This window comes from Pleurodeles waltl, chromosome 5, assembly GCF_031143425.1.
Source record: "Pleurodeles waltl isolate 20211129_DDA chromosome 5, aPleWal1.hap1.20221129, whole genome shotgun sequence".
NCBI classification, from domain to species: Eukaryota; Metazoa; Chordata; class Amphibia; order Caudata; family Salamandridae; genus Pleurodeles; species Pleurodeles waltl.
Genome location: NC_090444.1, coordinates 918,877,920 through 918,901,093, shown reverse-complemented (window position 1 = coordinate 918,901,093; position 23,174 = coordinate 918,877,920). Strand labels below are relative to the sequence as shown.

At 42.0% G+C, this 23,174-nt stretch overlaps 1 protein-coding gene across 5 annotated transcripts in view; it reads left to right on the top strand.

Annotated features, from left to right (window-relative positions):
* Positions 1 to 23,174, top strand: part of MAP4K3 (mitogen-activated protein kinase kinase kinase kinase 3) — a 960,603-nt gene that overhangs the window by 99,252 nt on the left and 838,177 nt on the right. For all 5 annotated transcript variants that reach the window (XM_069235044.1, XM_069235047.1, XM_069235048.1 and 2 more), the window contains exon 2: positions 3,133 to 3,190. In XM_069235044.1, the coding sequence (XP_069091145.1) occupies positions 3,133 to 3,190 (58 nt within the window). The remainder of the gene's footprint in view (positions 1 to 3,132; positions 3,191 to 23,174) is intronic.

The following is a 23,174-nucleotide window of genomic DNA, read 5'->3' as shown; positions in this document are numbered from 1 at the left end:
TATGACAACTTAGTTGGAAACTATCAGCTAATAATAAACTGATTCAATCTTCATTTCTCATTCATCTCTATTTTAAACATCCATTCTCTGGCCATAGTATTCAAAAAATTTCACAAATGGGTTACCTTCTTCCTGTTGTAAGTTTTAAAGCATGATGGCTAATCTTTATATATTCTGCAGACTTATTTAATTTATGATTCAGACCATGGCATATTAAGATGAAGTCACTAAAGCTCCACCAGTTTTGGATATTGGCTGTCCATGTAGGCTCCTCCCTGCGATTCTACTTGCCTTGACAAAGTGGACTGACTGCAACAGGGGTTGACATAGAGGCCAACTCCCACTCGCCTAGCCCCAAGCTGACATAAACTTACATTGAAGGCTTGCCTGAGGAGGGATCTGATTCCAATGGTTCCCCCCATCGACTGCTCTGGTGCTATTAACATCGAGATAACAGCTGACAAAGGAGTCCCAGTACCTCCTAAGGACTACAACGGTGGGGGTCTTACTATGAACCATCCACTTGCATCACAAGAGGTCACTTTACAAAGCATCTCTGACAGCCCCGTCCCTGGTTGGGAGAGTCGATGAAGCCACATCAGGTTGTCCTCAATCTGGGAAGCAACGTGAGAGGGGGAGTAAATGTCACCTCCAGTAGCCCGCTCACATTGATATTATTTAAAAAGGGTGATCGATCTTGTCCTGGTAATTATCGTCAGATTGCCCTCCTTGATGCGGTGGGAAAAGTTTTTACCAAATGTCTACTCTCTAGACTAATGTCTTGGGCGGAGGAGAATAACATCCCTTTGGAACAATCCGGATTCAGACGCAAACATAGCACTCTAGATAACGTCATGGTGCTGCAAACCATTACTGAAAAATATGTAAAACTGAGAGGGGGGGTTGTTTATGCCGCTTTTATAGACTTCTCCGCAGCTTTTGATAAAGTAGACAGAAATCTTTTATGGACTAAGCTATGCAGCCTGGGGATACCTTTACCACTTCTGGAGTTAATAATTGCCTTCCACTCCAACACCTGGTGCAGAATCCTCTTGGGGGGTGATAGAGGTTTATCCCATAAGATTTTTACATCTAATGGGTTAAAACAGGGATGCCAATTGGCTCCCCTGCTCTTTTCCCTCTATATTTCAGATCTCCCCTCCTTTTTGTCCAAGGGTTTTCCCCCACTGGTGGGTGGGCGTCCAATTTGTTGCCTGTTGTATGCGGACGACATCCTAATCCTTGATTTAACCCCCAAAGGCCTACAGAACCGCTTGCAGAGCTTATCAAAATATTCTGACTTACATTATTTGAAGGTTAACGTATCTAAAAGTAAGGTCCTTTGTTTCTTGGGGAAAAAAAAGATGACCTTCCCCGATTATCAGTGGACATTGGGCAACCAAATCCTTGAAATCGTCAAATCTTATCCCTTTTTAGGGAAAATAGTGAGCGGGAACCTTAGCGATGTTGCCCACATCGCCTCTAATAAAGCAAAGGCTGATTGTCAGGCAAGAGGTCTGGGGGCCCTTTATACAGCTACAGGGAGAAGGCACTTCTCTTACCTTCTATCTGCTTATCGAGTTAAAATTCCTGCATCCCTGCTATATGGGGTGGAACTCATTGATACCTTCAAATGGGGGTTCTTAAATCAGGCAGAAGGTAAAATTCTCAGAAAATTACTAGCTGTTAATACGGCAGCCTCAGTGGCGGCTCTGTGGCTGGAAATGGGGCTTCGAAGCGAGTATGCTCAAGGATTAGCGGGGGTTATACGATTGGCTACCTCAGTTTTAAAGAGTGAGGAAAACACTTTAAGATCATTTCTGAAGAAATAACTTTTCGTAGATAATAGCAAGCCCAAATTTGCCTTTTGTAAAAAAAAATCTACTGCCCTGGAGATGCTGGAGCTGGATCGCAGCCAAGTTCTATAACTCTCCCCATTGCTCTTGAGGGTGACTTTGAAGAGTGCAACGTGGGCCTTGAGCTTTCGCCAAGACTTGGACTGCTGTAAAAAAAGAAGTTTTTCTGCTAATATATTTAACACTCTAGTAATAAAAAAAACACAACCGTACTTCACTTGGAACATCCCCCATAGTGTTAGGCGCTTTTGGACGCTGCTCCAACAGGAATTGCTCCCTTTGAATACACCATTGGCAAAATGGTACGGTACTGCAAAAGAGTGTAACTTCTGTCTGGCGGATTCCCAAGATTTACACCATCTATTATTTGTCTGCCCTTCTCTTGCCTCATTTCGGCGTAAATGGCTAGATCCAATCAGTCTTCAGTTTTCTCTATTGTCAGTGCCCGAGTTTCTCCAAGCCCTGTATGATCCTCCGAATGAAAGTTTTTGTTTTAAAATATTTAACTTTTTTTATTGTTTTTTAAGCTTATTTTAAGAAACTTTCATTGTAAGGCATGTCAGGTGGCATAGGATTTTGATGCAACATTTCACTATATTTTTCATTTATCTCACCTTTTGGTACTCGATTGGATGTAAAGTGTAAATTGCAGATCCGACCTTCTGCTCACCAATATTGTAAATTTTATGTGGTTCTCAGCTAGATGTAAATGGTAAATGTGATTTTTCTGCTTTCTTCTTTTATGTGGACCTCAGTCGAGTTCCAAATCATAAATAAAATAATTGAATTGAATTCATAGCACCATACAACATTCCTTTAAATCCAGACCTATTAACATCGCCTGTCCTTATTTGAAAGAGTGTGGATGGTATCCTCACTTGACAGTGATCCTGGAAGAGCTTCCTCCAGTGTAATTTTTGCCAAGACCAGTATATGCGTGCACGCCTCACATAATCAGTACTTGTTTGTGGTACAAAAGATAAACACTTATGTAAGATTTCCACTGTCTGTAAGGGGAATGTTTTGTGTAGATATTGAAGACTATGTTTTGATTATCTTGTAGACCTCTTACTCGTTTGTTCTGTTTGCTGCATGCTTCCTTCTCCTGATTGAGTCCCTTTTTGGGCAATGACTAAATCCTGTTGTTCACGTTCTTCTGTGACCTTACTTGTGGCTGACCTTTGTTGTGTCACTTGTTTAAAAATGTATTTGCATATTGTACATAACTAACACTGTATTTGGTTTATTGCTAATTTGTTTTCTTTTTTATACCTAGGCTAGAAATGTGAACACATCTGAACTTGCAGCAATTAAAGTGATAAAGTTGGAGCCTGGTAAGTAACTTTAATTTATTATTATCTCGTTGTGATCCACAGAATCAGCAATTTGCAATGACATGCCTAAATTAAGAAACTTTTTTTCCTAGTGAAATGTCATAGCTTTAAATGTATTTCATTTGAGGTTCTTTGAGAATTCAGTGAGTGAACAATAGACCGTTGTAGAGGCAACGCATCACTGAAGCAAAACGAAATTTCATGATGCATTGCAAATCGAGCAATTTTCAAATACAGCGTTTGTTTATTCTGGCCAGGAATGAAACAAAGCGAGTTGTCATTTATAGTGTTGCCCCTGTTTACTAAATAAGTGCGGTAATGTGTTTGCAACAGCATAGCGTGACTCAGCTATCTACATCTTGTAAAGGACTTGGTGAACTATTGCGACATATACGTTCTTTGCTTAATGGCATAGAATTCCCCATCATCCAAAGCCTTTTCATGACGTAAGCAATCCACCAACCTTGTTGAAATCTCAAACGGGTTGAGACAATTACACATAGGTTTTTTTTCTGCACAGCCACGGACAAAATGTCTAGTTTTTATCGCATTATATTAATTAGAAAGGCCATCTGCACGAAAAAAAGTTTGAGTTGCGCTTTACTGCCCTCCATTTGCACACTCTTATAGCTGATAGCTTTACTGATGGGTCATTTTTTATGATGACCTTTCGCCTACTATAGGAACGTTTTGTTACAGTGCCAATACCAACGGTTCTTTATACAATTCAATTTAACGGCGCATGAGCAAGGTCCTGGATCTCAAATAAGATTAACAAGGCCAAAACTGAGCACACGATTAACTGTGTGTACATAAAAAAAAACTAGTGAAAAGAAATGGCAGCCTCCACATTGATTGTAAGTTTGACGACCATCTCAGAACAGTAAAAATGATGATACAGTTGTTCCATGATAGCCACCATGTTGAGTCTAAATCCACGTCCTTTTTGGAACAGTAAAATAATGAATACAGTATGCACAAAACTGTTTTATTATGTCTGCAATTTTGATTCTAGATATGGCGGTCATCTTGGAGTGGTAAAGTAATTCTACAGTATGTTAACTACCATTCCAAGGTAGCTGCTACTGGAGCACAAAAGCATTTGAAAAACCTGTGAAAAATAGATAGTTTAAAAAAAATGCTTATCTAACATAATTGAATGTGACAATTTATGATGATTAACTGTACATTTTTAATGTAGACTAATCCCTCATGCATCTCACAGGAGATAAGTAAAAAAGCCAATGACTGACGAAGGTTGACCCAATGCCATATATGTCCATATTATATTTCAAAAACAAAAACAGTCGTCTTTGCTCATGCTAGATATAAAACGTCAAGGATTGGGACCTAACGTTAGTATAGGGTAAACTACATTTTAACTATATGATATATCACCAGACATGTTAATAAAATTAAATTAAAATTGATTTGGGGGAGAGGTGGTCCCGCAGAGATGAACTCTGAGCAGCATCTTTACTGACTGCACTTCAAATGAAGAGGAGAATAAAGAGACACTTCAGGATCTGGTAGACCAAAATTAGCAGAATGATAGTAGAGAAGTGCCCTTGACCGTGAACAGGGATCTTTAAATACATGCGAAATCTATGACTTGCAACATGCACAGTGCATGAGACCAAGATGCACTTACTAATATGAAGGCAAACATAGCACAAGTGTTGGAAAGTGGTATTCTTCATTGTACGAGTGTGTAGTAGGTAATGTACAGTAAGCTTCTGGGAAAGTTGAGGGGATTATAGTTTGATTTGTCATGTGAAATAATGTTAGGGAGAGGTGTTCAAGGGAGCAGGTCAGAGAGCAACTACAACATACAACCCACATCAAATTGCAAGATAGTGCTTTAGTATTCATAATTGTTTCTGCACTCCTCATTAACACCTTTTGTGGGTGATATCTTGCAGGTCATTTTATGTGTTAGAGATGAAGCACCCAAATGCAGGGTCAGGGATGATGATGTCCTCAAGAATAGTTGAGGCAGTGTGTCCCTAAAGAAGATAAGATTCAAAACAGCGTCTCAAAAACAGTCAACAAATGAGGACTGACTCACAATCAATAAATTAGAAAACGATGACGGTTTATGAAAAGTAAAGTGCATTACAGAAGGCAAAATTATATATAATTAATTTCAAAAGATAAGCTATAGGCTTAGATATCATTTGCAAGGAAGGCTCTTAGAAATTAAAATAAAGGCAGAATGGGCAAGATCTGAAAAATAGATGGGCATGTGCAGCAGCAGCAAATCTATAAAGAAATCGGACTGCGTTCCTTGCAGACCATGAAAAAATCTGGCTCACCTAAAAATGATGTCCTTTTTATTTTATAGACCGTTTCACCATAGAAAGCAGTGGAAATTGTATATGCAGAATAGTGTCAGCCAACGTATCAATACATTGTCAAATCACAGTACAAGATTTTTTAATGTCCTACAGTGCCACCATCCATGCATCATCTCCCTAAGTAAATATTAATGAATCTCTTCTGACCGAATGTCTTTGTAGGTGTTAAGACAAATCTGGTTAGATAAACCGTGAAACATCTTATGAATAAATGGCCTACAGTGAGGTATCAGGACGAGCCTAGAAAAATAGCGAAAGTCTTTCTCTGGAGTTCTTCGAGAATAGCATGCCAACACAAGCAGCAGTGCACATTTTGCTTCTGTTGTGTCAAGGAGAAATATCAACAAGCAATGAATATTATGACTGCTTTAAGAACAAGGAGTTGCGACCTAGTTTTGGCATAGTACAGGACAACCCAGTTCTGTACATCTCAGCAACATTGTTTCTGTTACCAAAAAGTAGTTCATATTATTTAGCATATAAACTTCTGGTCAGAAAATAGCTATAACACTTTTCCAATCATACAGTTCACACCTGGCTCATTCCTCTCCAAAATTTAACATACTGTAAATGGCATACAAAAGGGCATATGTCCACAATACTACTCGGCCAGCATCTGCACTACTATCAGACAAGCATCCGCTGGCGATAAATGTTAAGCAATCTCTACACTCTCTCATTCATTTATATTTTGACATTTGCTCTCACTTTCCCTTGCTTACTCTTGTACACTGTCACTCACTCACTCACTCTCACTTCCAACCAGACTCCTCTTATCCTGTCTAGCATACCCTAAACATACCTCCACAACCTCTAGCCAGCAGACTCAAGATACTGCTCGCCACTATCTATCACCACATGAATAATTCAGTCATAAACGGCTACTGTAAAGTTACCATATAAAAGCTCCATTATCTTTTAACAACTGTATGATGGGCCTGCAAACAACAAATTGACAATCTCTAACTACTCATGCATAACATCCTAAATGTCCTATTCATACCAAAAACAAGTTCACAAAACTGCTTCACCCTAATGGCCTATAAAGCAATCCCTCTGGTATCCTGTATTTAAGTAAAGAATGGGCTTTACCAAATGACTAATCGATCACATATGCATGAAAAGTCATTGTAACTCTCTTGAGCCAATCTGTGGAACACAATTGCTACAGTGCTGCCTCCCCCTTAGGAACACACTCCTTTGTCATTTTGCCATCCTCATCTACTGAAAATCTGGACCCCCATGTCTGTGGATATGTTATGCATCATCAGGCAACTGTCCCCTCCACATTGTCGTGTAAAAATATCCAACTCAGTATGATCCCTGAAATGCATAGTTTTCACTATCTTTGTTTCTTGGTTTTCAAGCACTTGCAGTCCAAATTAATAATAGGTAAGGTATGAATGGACCGTCATTGGGTCATCTGCAAAATGTCCACTGTTAGTATTCTTTCTGTTTATATGCGGAGAAACCATTTGTCATTTGTGAGTTGGCTGAACAGAGCTGCTTGATGCTTTCATGAGGTGGCAGCTCTTTAGAACAAACTTACCTTTGTTATACTTCAACCCCTTAATTCTCATCATTTCTTCTTGGGTGATATTGAAATCACCAGTTGTGTTCATATTTGATTCCAGAAACCTACCAGCATCCTACTAGCAAGTCATGGTTGATTCTCGCGTAGCGTTTTTTTGTTTCCAGAATCCTGTGTTATTCACAAGCCCTTGCAGTCCAAATGAATAACTATGGGCAACATAACTGACACCACAAAAGTTACTCCTTCAACAATTCACCCGTGTCTAGATCAGTGGTTCCCAACCTTTTGACTTTTGTGGCCCCCTACTTTATCACTACTGGAACCTGGGGACCCATCACTGAGTCATTAATGAAAGCGGGGACCTAATCTGTTAACTTATTAAATTTCCTAAGCAGTCGCGGACCCCCTTCGGACGCTTCGCGGACTCCCAGGGGTCCCCTGACCACAGGTTGGGAACCACTGGTCTAGGTGAAGCAACCCTTGGAATCTTCCCCCATCACAGCCTTCCATTTCCCAAAAATAGTCTTCATCAGCCGGATGGCTAATTCTGACCTTGTCCACTCTAACTTTAAGGAATCCCTGACACTATTGTTTCTACACCATATAGTTCAATTTCAGTATCTCACTAGGAATGTGACATTTGTGTCCTAATTGAAAGTGATGTACACGAAACCCCTAGTTTAGAAACCCAGACATGATGCAGACCCAGACAATTACAAGCTGAACTCTCTCACCCTGTATCTTTTCATATGTGTCATATTGGTTACCCAGCAGATATGAGAATAACCCAACAAATATAAACTGCCAGACAGAATCACAAGTTGATTTTGTCCATTAGAGCCACAGCAGGTATCTTACTCTCTAATTAGAATGACTTCAAGGAGCCTGACATAGATGTAGCTGTAGCCTTTATTTTCCTATCGTTCCATTTTGACACAGCCAGTCCCTCATAGCTTGGATACACAACATGGCACGCTCGCCTCTAATCTGTTTAGTGCCTCGAGGTGCAATACTATCCCACCTATTAACCTACGCTTATTATGCTTCACAAGTGCCTCTCATCTGTCTTTCACCAATATGGAAACACCCATCATTCTCAAAATGTGTAATGTCCTATCCACAGGCTGTTCTTCCATCGATTGATGCCCAGTCAGAGTTTAAGCATTAAATATCTCTCAACCACTTTCAGTTCAATCCTTATAAGACAAATTGACTCCTGTGGGACAAAACATGAGACCCTTCTCTTTCATAACCCTAGCTGCTCTCCCCAAGTCTAACCTATTCCCTTCAAAAGAGAGTAAACCACTAGGTTTCTCCCTCTCTGAACCTATTTATGTTCATGAAGAGCTTGTCAGAGTTGAAGCATGAAATGTCAAAGGAAATACCACCCATTGCTAGAAATTCTGAAGACCAAAAAAGTGAAAATCAACAATCAGACATTATCTATTCTGGCATGGGATTCATGTCCTTAGATTCTCTGCATTACTTCTAATCATCTGCAGGCCCTTAAAAAACACCTTTTAAGGAAAGCTTGAAAAGCATTGTTGTCATACCTACCAGTTCCTTATGATGTTGTTACTGCTGACAATGTTGTATCTGCTTATTTTCTGTACAGTGGTCTGTTGCCCTAGGACAAGTTTTGTGCTCATTAAATAACTTTATACATAATTCTTTTTGATTTCTAACTTAGAATCAGACAATCTTTTGACTGTCACTCTGAACTCCCGTCTCGTGACCTGTGTTGCAATCACACCAGTCTCCTTCTTTGGGTGCCTTAATAGAGCTGTACCCCATCTATCCTTTAGCTGTTTCATTACCTTATGATCCCAGACATAGCGGTCTTCTCCTTTTCTACTTTCCTCGCATCTGACTGCCTTCACCAGAATGTTGAAGGTTAACCACTGGCATTGGTGGTTTCTGAAGCATCACCTCCCTAGGCATGCAACTAAACTCATAACCTCCAGCCCCTGTACCCTATGGCTTGCCTTGATAGATTTCCGTATATCCTCTCCATTCTTCTCTCTTTATTTGTTTTTCCTCCCCTGCAGAATTCTGGTGTGCTGTAAGAGTGCACCCATAAAGCTTGCTATATTATGATTGCCCTTTTTAGGTCGAGCGCAAGCGATTTGACCTGTTGTAAGAATTGTGGGCTTTTAACCATACCCACCTCACACACATCACTTTCACTTGTTTGTGGGCTTGCCTTTCAAAAATCCTTTATTATTATTGATAAATGCTTTACGTTTGTTCCGCCTTGGGGATGTTTTGTTAACGCTTTGCAGACTGCCCCCTTTACATGGATAATTGTACGATTGCCAATATGTTTGACTGTTAGCGACTTCTTTTTCCTTTTTTCTGTCTCCTTGGCGCTAATCCTCATGGCAGCCATGGCGCTTTGAATCAGCTCGCTTATGTCAGCTGTTTTACTTTTCATTTTTTACTAGATAGTAGTCTTTTGTCACCTTTTATTTAATGCAAGACGATTCATGGCATGATCCCTGCAAAAATGACCCTGCCAACACTGTCAGGTTTTCCAAATCAAAAATGCAACAGAAGAATACGTCGGTTAATGGTTTCACCTAGAGGGGTTCACTTTCACTTCCCAGCGCGGGAACGGGTGATGCATAAGAGATCACCAGGCAAGACTCTAAAGCAGTAGTTCCCAACCTGTGGTCTGGGGCCCCTTGGGGGTCCGCGAAGCCTCCTCAGGGAGTCCGCAACTGCTTAGAAAATTAAATAATATTAACAGATTAGGCTCCCAGCTTTCAGTATTGACTCAGTAGGGGGTCCCCGGATTCCAGCAATGATAAAGTGGGGGGTCCACAGATGTCAAAAGGTTGGGAACCACTGTTCTAAAGGCAACGAGCATGTGCAGTGGTTCAAATCTGATCGAAAATAAGCTTTTCCCTTTTGAGACACTGCGCACTCACTGATACCCTCTGAAATAGCTTGACTACTGTCCATGGATATTTACGGTGTGTCAAAGGGAACACGCACAGCTTTTGAGCTGAAAACATACATTGATTTCAGGCAAGAGGTGAGCTGAGGAGACCTTATTTAATTACACAGCCATGTACTGTATCTCCGTGGATACACTGTCAAGCAGTTTTTAGGGGCTAGGTAACAAAGATGTTCTTTCGAAATAAACAAAAAACATTTATGCCTTTTAAAAAATGTATTGTGATTTCGTCTCCGGTACAAGAATGTTTCTTTTTGTATTGCAACTTACTTACTTACATGAAAGAAAATTACACTTGTCCTCACCAATGGCAATAAGGCCTATAAAGGAATTATATGTTTGAGGTCTGGCTTTGTAAGCTGTCTAGATAGGCTATGGTTTCCAGAAAAACATTGTGCATAATATACATTGATTGGGGTGCTTTGGTCAGCAGGCTTCTTCCATTGGTCTGTTGAATTGTTATTTATATTTTGTTTCAACACATCACAGCAGAAAGTATGGGGCAATGTGTGCTTGGTTGGGTGATGATTTCTTATTTTTGCCTTCACAAAAAATAATAGTAAAATGCACAGCACAACTGAAAGGCTTATTATTTTAAACATCATTATTAAACCATAAAATGAGCATTGCAGTCTTAATGACAAAAGTTTCTTTCTGATAAAGGTTTATATGATAATTGTATATGTTTTAATAATTTATCTTCATTACAATTATGACCATAATTCTGGTCAACTTAACTTCTCCAGTTTTGGATCTTTCATAGATTCACATGCCATGTCATTGAGGTGGGAGTCGAACAGTGTCTTCAAATATACATAGCACTAACTGTACTACACTAGGCCTTAATGGCAATAGACAGTCACTGAGATAGCCTATCCATGTTCTTTTTTAAAATAGAAGAACCAAACTTGAACTACAACCATTTGGGCGATAGCACCCTCTGGAACACTCCCAACAGAGGCTGATTCCCTCTGAATTTCTACTGCACGTCATGTGAAGGGAGTCTCCCTGAGCTCTGTTCAATTGCTATTCTTCCTCAGTGAACTGACAGGATACATTTTAGTCAGAAACATCGGATTTTCATTCGACATTATGTCCCAACCAACTAAAAAAGCACTCTTCAGAATATGTGACACCTGGGGGAAAGAAAAGACTTCATATTGATGACCTGCACAAGAGGTATATATACTGTCTGCATCCGGATCATGAGGTGAGAGATTGTAAAATATGTCTCACCTTTACTCATAAGACTCTTAAAGACAGAGAATGCAGATTTTTACTATGGCTGCAGAAGCAAAAAGCAATGGAGTGCCCTTCATCTGATGGGAGTGAGACCTCCTCACAGGTCTCTCAATCTCTTAAAAGGCCTAAAACTAAAGGGAAACTTTCTTCAGAACCACCGAAGAACTCGGTTAAAAAATCCAATTACCTTTCACTAGAACAACAGAAAAGCCAGGAAAGTTAGGCTTCATCAACAGAAAGTCATTCAGCGGCCTTAAAAAAGGTTCACTCAAAACTCCCATCTGTGAAGAAAGCACCCCCAAAAATTGCTTCACTGTCTCTACCATCGATGACAAAAATAAAGAAATTCCCTCTAGAGTCTGACAAAAACCCCTTGTTGAAGAGAGAACCGTCCATGACATACTTGTCGACGATTGCATACACAATGGCGACGACAGCTACCTCGACATTTACTACAGTAGTGTCTCCTATGATTGTAGCGTTTCAACACTATCCTCGATGACCGTAATCACAGCAAAAATCTACAAAAGGGCACCATGAACGACGACACACCCGTTGATGAAGGACCCGTCGGCAAAGGATCTATCGACGATGAGAGCCATGACCACGAGTGACACAACACAATCGTCAACGAGGGACCCGTCAAGAGATACACAGACGAATAATCTGTCGACGAGGGACCCGTTGACGAGCGATCCGTTAGCAACAACTTCATAAACTACATCCTTAACATTGGCGAGCGAATCTTTGACTGTCAAAACAACATTTTTGCCACTGTGATTGATGACAGAGGAGAAGAAATCGTCTGTAATATTACCAATACATACTTCTCCAAGCAAGGTGTTACCTTATCCTCCTCAACACCTTTTGGACGACGAAGATGACTTATACTGTCATGATGAAGCCATGTTTGGTGTGGCTAGCAGTCCCTCTCAGCTCCAAGTGAAATGTCAGGATCTAGATGATGAGGACGACCAGTAACAAGACTACTACTGTGCAGTAGGCCAAGTAGAACCCTCACAATCTGAATACAACGATCAGGATACCTCCACCTCCAACACTATGACCATGTCATTGGTAACAAACCTTCAAAACATGTTGAAGGATTATCATAGAAGATTTCCTCCCTCAATACCTGCAACACCATCTACACAACCTTGTGACCCGGTAACAGTACCCCAGACACCTTTCTCAATCCAGCCAAGAATTCCACCTATACCAGATGTTACTATTCCTTTGGACCAACCACCACAAGTTCACCCTCAAACTACGGATGAAGAAAGAGAAGAAGGAGAGGTAATGGATACTGCAGAACCTAGTGAGTGGGACGAAAACCTAATACCTACTCCATTGCCACCTTTCGCAGTGCCTGTAGATTCTCCACAAGAGTATATAGGCGGATTCCATAACCTGATGGCGAGAGCAACTAAACATTTTGAGTTACCCACTCTAACTAGAGAGGCAGACTGTTTCCTCTATGACTTTAAAGACCAGCAAAAAAGTCAGTGAGGGCCATTCCAAATGTAGATTTTATATGGCAGCAAGACCTAAAATCAATGAAAAATCCAGCCACAATAACTGCTCAAAAACCACGTTTGGAGAAAAAAATATAAAGCTCCAGAGGACTCTCCAACTTGCTTAATAGGCCATCCTAGGCCGGATTCCGTGGTCTCTCATGTGGCACAACGCCGCTCAAAGAATCCGTCTGTGCCAATATATTCCCCTCCAGATAGAGAGGGACATTGTCTCTATAATGCAGGCAAAAAAAAATTCCACCACGGCAGCAATAACAGTATAAGCTGCAAACTTTTTGGTCATTCTAGGCAGGTAACATCGACAAATTTGGTCAGATATATCTTTACCTATCGACCACCTACCTGAGGATGCTAAGCTGGAAGCAAAGAAAGTACTACAAGAAGGGGAACGGATAGCAGCTGAAATAATTGATTGTGCCATTGACATCCCACTAATGGGATTCACACAGCCTGAAGGTGCTGCAGTTTTGCGCAGGAAGGGTTGGCTGAAGTCCACTGTCTTTTGCCCCGAGATACAGTGCAAGATACTAGATATGTCATATGACGGGGAATCCCTCTTCGGTAAACATGTGGATGAAGCTCTACAGTCTATCAAGGCGAGCACGGACACAGCAAGGTCTCTGGGCACATAGCAATATAAAAAACAACCCTTTTGATGGGTCAGAGACAGAGGAACTTATTCCTTTCAAGGTATTTACCAACCATATAGGCACCAATATCTGACAGGTCAACCGTCCTATCGACCACAGTATGGACAACGGCAACAGCAGTACAGATTACCACCAACAGCAGCTTACAAGCACCCCAGAAGAGGAAAACTTTCTACCCATTGCAGGGAAACAAGCAGAAGACAATGACCGAACATTGATACCAGCTACCTACCCCTCTCCTGTATCAAAGATTGGAGGCCGCATAATATATTGCATCCTACAGTGGTCAGCGATAACATCAGACAAGTGGGTACTAGACATAGTATCCAGGGGGCATGCTTTGAAACTCCTCCAGAAACCTCCAAACACTCCTCTGTCAGGACCACCGCCTCCACGCTTAAAGCAACTCCTTATAGAAATATCTGCCATGCTACACAAAGGAGCAGTGGAGATAGTTCCACCTCTTCTAGTAGGCTGGGGTTTTGCTCCTGCTTCTTTCTGGTGAAAAAACCTTCAAGAGATTGGCGTCCCATTCTAGATTTGCGAGCCTTAAACAAGTTCCTAAAAAAAAAACAAACGTTTCCTATGGTAACACTTAGGGACATTTTACGCCTCTTGAATACTGGGGATCACATGACATCTCTAGATCTCCATGATGCTTATTTTCATAGCCCACTACATCAAAATCACCGCAAATTTCTCTGTTTCCAGGTAACTGGTATGCATCTACAGTTCAAGGTCCTACCATTTTGACTAAAGTCAGTCCCCAGAACATTTACCAAAATGCGGGCCCCAGTAGCAGCTCATCTAAGACAACTAGGAATACAGGTTTTTCCATACTTGGACAATTGGCTCATAAAGGCATCAACACGCCTTAAGGTGGTACAGCACATGCCCATTTGCCTTACAGTGTTCGTATGACTTAGCCTTACGATCAATTATCAAAGGTGGCAGATCCATCCCACGATAAGATTTCATTTCTTGGGAGCACTGCCGGATACCACACAAAGCAAAGCCTTTCTATCGCAGGAGAGATAGCGAAGAATCTGTCAGATAGCTCACAGGCTCTCTGCAAAAAAGTATGTTTCAGTGCAGATCACAAGTCGTTCATGAGGATGGTTTCTTCTTGCATTCCACTGGTTCAGAATTGCTGACTACGTATGCGACCACTTCAACAGCAGCTAGACAAACAGTGGCTCCAGGTAAACGGCTCCTTCAAAGATCAAATTCAGATCCCATCGAAAATAAAAACTGCCATGCCTTTGTGGACAAAACCTGTCCACGGGCCTCTGATTCCTGCAACAGGTTCTGAATTTCATCATAACCACAGATGCATCCCTTGATGGTTGGGGTGCCCACCTTCAGGATTTACAAACAAGCGGCAACTGGACTCCAACAGATACAAATATTCATTTAAACCAACTGGAGCTAAAAGCAATCAAGCTTGCACTCAGAGCCTTCTTGCCAAAAATTCAGAAGCCTACAGTCCTCATAAGAATGGACAACACCACAAGTATGTTCTATCTGAACAAGCAGGGAGGAACGAAATCATTAGCGCTCTCGCATCCATCCCAGCTCATTTGGAAGTGGGCCCGAGACAATCAAATTTCTCTGAAAGCATGGCATGTGCCGGGTGTGAGAAAGTAGCCTCTTTTTAGCATGATTACCCCCACTTTTGTCCTGTTTGTGAGTGTATGTCAGTGTGTTTTCACTGTCACTGGGCTCCTACTAGCCAGGACTTCAGTGCTCATAGATAAAAATCTATATGTCTGTGTGTTTTGCCTGTCTCACTGGGGTCATGCTAGCCAGGACCCCAGTGCTCATAGTTTGTGGCCTCAGTAGTGCTTGACTTGTCACTGATGCTCTGCTAACCAGAACCTCAGTGCTTATGCTCTCTCTGCTTGTAAATTTGTCATTGTAGGCTAGTGACTTCGTATACCAATTGCAATTGGCACACTGGATCCCCCTTATATGGGCTGCAGGATTTCTTTTGCCACCCATAAGGAGCTCAGACAAACCCTTACCAGAACTGCCATTGCAGCCTGCGGGAAATAACACACACGTTCTTTCACAGCCATTTTCACTGCACTTAAGTAACTTATAAGTCACCTATATTTCTAACCTTCAGTTGCTGAAGGTTAGGTGCACAGTTTCTAAGTGTGAGGGCACCCTTGCACTAGCAAAGTTGCCCCCACATAGTTCAGGGCCATTTCCCTGGACTTTGTGAATGTGGGGACACCATTACACGCGTGCACTACATATAGGGCAATACCTATATGTAGCTTCACAATGGTAACTCCGAATATGGCCATGTAACATGTCTAAGATCATGGAATTGTCCCCCCATTCCAAATATGGTATTGGGTAGCCAATTCCATGCATCCTGGGGGTTCCACCACGAACCCCCAATACTGCCAAACCAGCTCTCTGACGCTTGCACTGCAGCTACAGCTGCTGCCACCTCACAGACAGGGTTCTGCCCTCCTGGGGTCTGGGCAGCCCAGCCCCAGAAAGGCAGAACAATGCATTTCCTCTGAGAGCAGGGTGTTACACCCTCTCCCTTTGGAAATATGTGTTACAGGCTGGGGAAGGGTAGCCTCCCCCAGCCTCTGGAAGTGCTTTGAAGGGCACTGATGGTGCCCTCCTTGCATACGCCAGTCTACATCGGTTCAGGAACCCTTTATCCCCTGCTCTGGTGCGAAACTGGACAAAGGAAAGGGGAGTGACCACTCCCCTGTCCATCACCACCCTAAGGGTGGTGCCCAGAGCTCCATTGTGTCCCAGACTTCAGCCATCTTGCTTTGCAAGGTGTGGGGACACTCTGGAGGCCCCTGAGTGGCCAGTTCCAGCAGGTGACGTCCGAGACCACTCCTGATAGGTTCATACCTGATAAGGTAGCCAATCCCCCTCGCAGGGCTATGTAGGGTCTCTCCTGTGGGTTCTCTTCAGATTCTGCTTGCAAGTTTCCTTCAGGAATCCTCTGCAACAACTTCAGCATCCTCTGACCTCGGATCAACCGCAGCCTGCTCTAAGAAACGCTGTAACTGCAACAAATTATCCACAAGAGATACTTTTCTTCAGCAACCTCAGCTCCAAGTCACCAACTGCAACAGTTTCCACAGTGTGCACACTCTGAGGACTCCCTGTCGTCATCCTGCACAAGAAGGACCGAAGAAATCTCCCGTGGGGGTGATGGGGTCATTCCCCTGCTCCAGCAGGCACCTTCCAAGATGACGACCGATACCCTTGGACTCCTCTCACAGCGACGAGCGTGCTCCTAAGGACACAGAGGGTGGTGGACATCATCGACATAGACTGTCCCGAGGTCCTGCTGACGCAATTTGGAGGAGGTAAGACCTTGCCTTCCCAGAGAGCGATGGTACCCCTGTGCACCACGTCTTCTTCACCTCCTGAGGCCTCTGTGCACTATTTGCAAAATTCCTTCATGCACAGCCTGGCCCAGTTCCCCAGCACTCCATCCTGCAACGCTCATCTCGCCAAGTTGTTCTCCAGCGGCGTGGGACCTACCTTTGTTGTGCTGCATCAACCATGTTTTGCACCTCCTTTGTCCCCGTGTCCTGGGACCTCCGAGGGTGCTGGCTGGCATCCTCAGGGCTCTTTGAAGTGCTGAGAGCCCCCTCTTCCTCCTCACACAGAGTTAAGGCCCCCAGGTCCCTCCTGGGTCCATCCACCGCTATTTTGAAGCAAAACACACTTTTATCGTAGCCAAGGCTTGTTGGCGACTTCCAACACGAAATCACGTCTGCAACGATCTTCACGTCGTGGGACATCCTTTGCATCACGCAGAAACCCACTTGCAACTTCCTAGGGTGCATTTCTGCAGTCTTCGACTAACCGTGGACTCTTCTTTTGCTCTTCTGGGTTGGCAGGGGCTCCTGTCCTTCCTGGAACTTTTTCCGACTTCTGGACTTGGTTCCCTTCCTTTGCAGGTCTTCAGGTCCAGGAATCCAGCAGTTGTTCTTTGCAGACTTGGTTGGCTGCTACAAAATCCCAATCACGAGGTGTAGTGTGTCCTAAGGAAACTTGCAGTACTTTACTCCTGCTTTTCTGGGCTCTAGGATAGGGTAATTTACTTACATTTACTGTATTCTTACTCTTCCAGCGATTCTGCACACACTACACTTGTCTAGGGGGGAATTTGTGATTCGCATTCCACTTTCTTAGTATATGGTTTGTGTTGCCCCAGACCTATTTTCTTCCATTGCAATCTATAGCATTTCCTATTGTTTGCATTGTTCTAGGACTATTTACTTGTCTAATTTTGGTGTCTAATGTATATATTGGGTATAATACTTACCTCCAGAAGGAGTATTGCCTCTAAAATATTTTTGGTACCATGTCATCCCAGCTAAATACCTTTCTTTTTGGTAACACTGAGTATTGTCTTTACTTGTGTATAAGACTGTGTAACTATAAGTGGTATTGCATGATCTTTGCATGTCTCCTAGTTCAGCCTAAGCTGCTCTGCTATAGCTACCTCTATCAGCCTAATCTGCTAGAACACTACTACATTTCACTAATAAGTGATAACTGGACCTGGTATAAAGTGTAAGTACCCAAGGTACCCACTACAAACCAGGCCAGCCTCCTACACCGGGACAGTCCAACCTCCTAGCGGATTCATTGAACAGAACGATCGTCCCGTATCATGAGTGGGAACTCGACAAGTAGATTCTCAACATGCTTTTCCTAAGATGGAGCAGACCAATTCTAGATCTTTTTGCCACAAGCAAAAACAAACAATTCCCATATTACTCAGGCTGTCATCCCCAAAAAGGGTCATGGGAAAATGCCTTTTTGATGAGATGGTCAGGAATATAAGCCTATGCCTTTCCCCCGATTCCTATGATCCCCAGGGAGATCAGCAAGATGAAATCAGAGGGATGCTGTCTTTTCCTCATAGCACCCAAGTGGCCCAGACAGTTCTGGTTCACAGAACTCCTTCTATATGCGGAACAGCCACATGTTCAACTCACACAGATGCCAGACTTACTGACCATGAACCAGGGTCAAGTCAGACATCTGGACCCATCATCTCTACACTTATAAACTTATCGGCCTGGCTCCTGAATTCAGTGAATTTTCCAGCCTAAACATTCCACCAGAATACAGACAAATACTAGCAAAAGCTAGGGCCGAAACTACCAATAGGGACCTATAAGTTTAAATGGGAACGCTTCTGCTTGTGGTGCGTCACTTCAGGAATCCATCCTCTAACATCGCCGCCAATACAAATACTTCCTTATTTGCTCCACTTAGCAAAATCTGGACTCTCTTATTCATCGATAAGAGTACGTTTGGTGGCAATTTTGAGAATCTGACGTTCTCCTGATGGTCTCTCTTTATGGTCTTTCAGAATTGTAGAGCAATTCCTCAAAGGTCTTTTTAAAGCATTCCTTCCAGTGTGAAAACCTCCATCGTTATGGCTCTTAAATATAGTGCAGGGGCAACTCATGAAGCTACCGTTCGAGCCTAGTCACAGGTCAGGATTGAAGTTCCTTATTTGGAAAACATTTCTGTTATTGGCTCCCTCATCAGGCTGAGTGATATCCAAGCCTTTACCATCAAGGACCCTTTTCTTCAGTTCACTCCAAAAAGTGTTATACTTTTAACAATTCTTAAGTGTATACTGAAAGCACCATCAACCTTCCATCTAAATTAACCAGTATTCTTAGAAAGTTTTTTTCCAAATCCACAGACAGTTGCAGAAAAGTGGCGACATTCACTGGATATAAAGAGATGTTTTAAGTTCTATATGCAAAAAACCCATCAAATACGAAAAACAGACCAACTGTTCATAGCATACGGAGGTGTAAAGAAGGGTTGCGTTGTATCAAAACAGACCATCGCCAGATGGATTGGGTTGAGTATACAGTTTTGTCATTCTCAGGCTGGAAAGCCACTACGGAGAAACGTTAAACCCCATTCCACCAGAGCAGTAGCCACATCCGCAGCTTTATTTGCTAGAGTACCTATACAGCATATCTGCTGGGCAGCAACATGGTCCAGTACACATACGTTCACGAGGCACAAGACGGATTCAACTATTGGGAATGCAGTGTTAAGACATCTTTTCCACTAAGGTGAGCCTCTATTTTTTCCCCACCTTCCCATATATTATTAATACTTGACTAATATTATTATTATTAATACTATTTCTATGGTTATTATTGTTAACTATGATTATTAGTTTTATTATTATTGTTGTTATGATTAAAGTTATTGTCAAGATGAAACTTACTGCTCGCTATTTTAATTCAAGCATTTGAATCTATGAAAGATCCAATACTGGAGAAGAAAGTTGGTTACACCCCTGTAACTATGGTTTTCCAGTATTGGTAACTTTCATAGATTCCAATGTGACCTACCCTCCTCCCCTTAGAGGCTCCCCGCAAATATAAAAATATATACTTCACACTTTTGCTAGAAAATCTGAGGAAATTGGCCTCTGTTGGGAGTGTGCTGTCGCCTGTTTGTTTCTTTTTTTTTAAAAGAACATGGATAGTCTATATCAGTAACTGTCTAGTGCCATTAAAGCCTAGTGTAGTACACTTACTGCTATGTATATTTGAAGATACCATGAGACTTCCACCTTGACGACGGGGATGCTTCAAGCATGTGAATCTATGAAAGATACCAATACTGGAGACCCATAGTTACAGGTAAGTAACTAATTTTCATCCTTGTTACGCTATGACTGTTTGAACACTCCTGGTATGTTTGAGTGACCCTTTTATTTTATTTCTCTCGTTACTCCTCCTTGGCTCTTTTGTGTCTTTTTGGGGGGAATTGTGTTAGCCAGCCAGCAACTCTGATGGTGGGGTGGTGAAAGTAGTATTGTATTGGAATTAGCATGGCATATTTAACTTGGAATGCTAAAAGACAAAATATTCATTTTTTGCTGCAGAGAGAGGAAGAAGGTACATAGAAGTGTTTTAGTTATATGCAGGGACAATGTAATTTTATGGTAGGAAAAGACAAAATAATAAGGCAGAGTTGACAAATTTATGTGTCAAGAAAAATCCAGTTATGAATTTACAATGCCAATAGCTCTAACTCAAGCAAATGCGAGACCTAATGCATTGTAAATGCGTGTTCTGTCTGCAACTGATAAAGCACCTTTGTCAATTTGTCCCACCTGTCCTTATTGATTTTTCTGCTGCCACCAAAGTGATAAAAGCCAACATGCTAATTGTGACTGTCTATACAATCATCTCATCGCCCTCTACCTTCCCACAACTCACTGCTCTATCTCATTGCCCACTTGTGACTCTTCAAAGGCATCCACAAGGACAAATTTGTGCTCTCAGCGCTGCATATATACTTAACTTACAGCTGTCAAAGTCTAGTACATTCCAGACATCATATATACTGCTGAGAGACAACAGTGACAGACTTGTGTTTTGTGAATTTACATATTTGGGAGGTTTGGCAATGTTTTTGGTTCTTGTTATACTTCTTTTGTCGCTTTGTAGTATTTCATTTTTTTCATTGTTGTTTAGAACCAGGAAGAGGTAAACCTAACTTTGCCCTACAAATGAATCTTATCATTTTTGCAGTTCTAGAACATTAGACAGCTGATTTATCTACTAGGACATGTGAACGTTCCTCTGATGCGAAAGTGTCTGACAGATCTTGACAGCTGATGTGTGTTGCGTCTGGGAGAATTTGCGAGGATGATTCAGATATTTTGTTTGGATAATTTGTGTTTGTCCTTTTAGAGCAAGAAGTAGTTTCTGCAGATGTCTAGAAATGCTACAATTACAATTGAAATATATATTAAAAACACAGTTTCGTACATTGTAGAGACAATGCAGTGATTAAAATAAACTTTATATAGTAAGCAATTAATGTGTGACTTATAGAACGTTCTCATGTACTGGTCCTTCTTATTCTTTTTTCTTCTCCTCTGAATCACACCTGGGTTTGTGGCCTGACTCTTAAGCGACACACAAACCCCACGCAGCATTTTCTTCAAGTGGATGGAAGCAGTGACTTTGTTCTTCAAGGAGGACTGCTTCTTGCCTATCCAAATGTTATGCCCAAAACAGACCGTGTAATAAAGAATATGGCTCTGTACCCAAATTAATTCACTTTCCTCTCCTCAGTAAGGTAATAGCTACAATATTTGGACAAACAGACAAAAACAGGCAGTGACTACACTTAATCCCATATTTCCACAGAATACACTAAATATGTTTCAACCAATAGGCATAATATTTCCCACTTTCTTGGCAAGCATAGATACACACTAGGGCAGTTTTAATTTGCTTACCCTCTCATAGAGGCAGTTGCTGTGAGAAACTATTCACAACAGTTCTTCTAAATGTATTCCTCATCACATTACTTACCACTGCCATGCCTACTTTCCACAAATTGTAGAGTGTAATTTATGTACTCATTTACACATGAATTCCTTTGAAAGGAACTAAGGAAAGATATTTATACCTAGAGATTCCTAACTTGTTAAATATCTCCAGGCAGTAGACTGGATTTGGAAAGTTTTCCATAGCTCTCCTACACCAGTGGGTGGCGCCAGATGCAGTACAGATTTGATGGTACCGGAGCTATATAGTGTCACTCCTGTGCCATGTAATTTTACTTTTTTTCACCCCTTTCCATGTGGATCCAGTGGTGCACTGATTATCCCCCCCCCCCCCATGTTTTTCGAGCCAAATCTCTACAGTTGTGCATACTTTTAGGGATATCACCCCAAAGAAGTCGGGGTTTAAGCCCTGCCCCTCTTGCCATGCGCAGATGTACATTTCTGACACTCATGAGGTTTGGTGTTTAGCCCAAAGGTCATGCTACAAATGTGGGCTAATGCATACCAAGTCAATTGATAAGTGAGAGGAAAAGCTGTTTATGGCACAAGCAGTAGCGAGTGCTGCAATTGGCACCAATCAAGGTTGGAGTCAAAGTCACATTTTTCTGCCTCATTTAAAACCTGGAAGGAGAAGAAGAGAAAACATAAGAACAAATGTCCTCTCCCAAGCACCATTCCTTCTTGAAAGGTATGTCACTTCGCATTTCCCACCTGCAGTGGAGTCTTCTTTTGAGATGGAGCCAGTTAACATCATGCTCGTAGGGCCCCAGCACAGGCCCAGACCCAACGTCTGTTCCTGTTACCATTTTCTGGGTCCAGAACCATTGTTGCTGACCTTCGATCCTAGCCACAATTTCTGGCACCAGACACTGATCACTAGGCAGTGGTGGAATTTAAATGTAATGCAAAGTGACTTCTTTCTTCCCTTCCAACACACCCTGTGCCTGATTCCTCTTTCTTAGTCCTTCAGTTGGAGGATCAACTTCAGGTCCTCCAGCAGGTAAAGGCAGCAATGTTGCAGAAATGTGCAGTGGAGTTAGTCATTAATTTCTGGTCCTTTCCTAGTCCGCAGACTATGCAGGTTCTACCCTCAAAATAAAAAGTCCAAGATGCTGTGTCTGGCTAGGGCTCTGTTAGCACTGAAATTGAAAACTGGATGGTGCCTCTTGACTTGCATTATGTGTATGTCCACATACAGATTGTGCTGTCGCAGAGGATAGACCTGTGTCTTATGCTAGGTTCCGCCCACCAGTGGTTCGTGGGCTTCCAGTTTGGACTGACAGGTCTTCACTGTGCTAAATGCAGTGGCTGTAACACATCTGCCTAGATTTGGGATCCCGTACCTTGAAGTTTGTCTTCT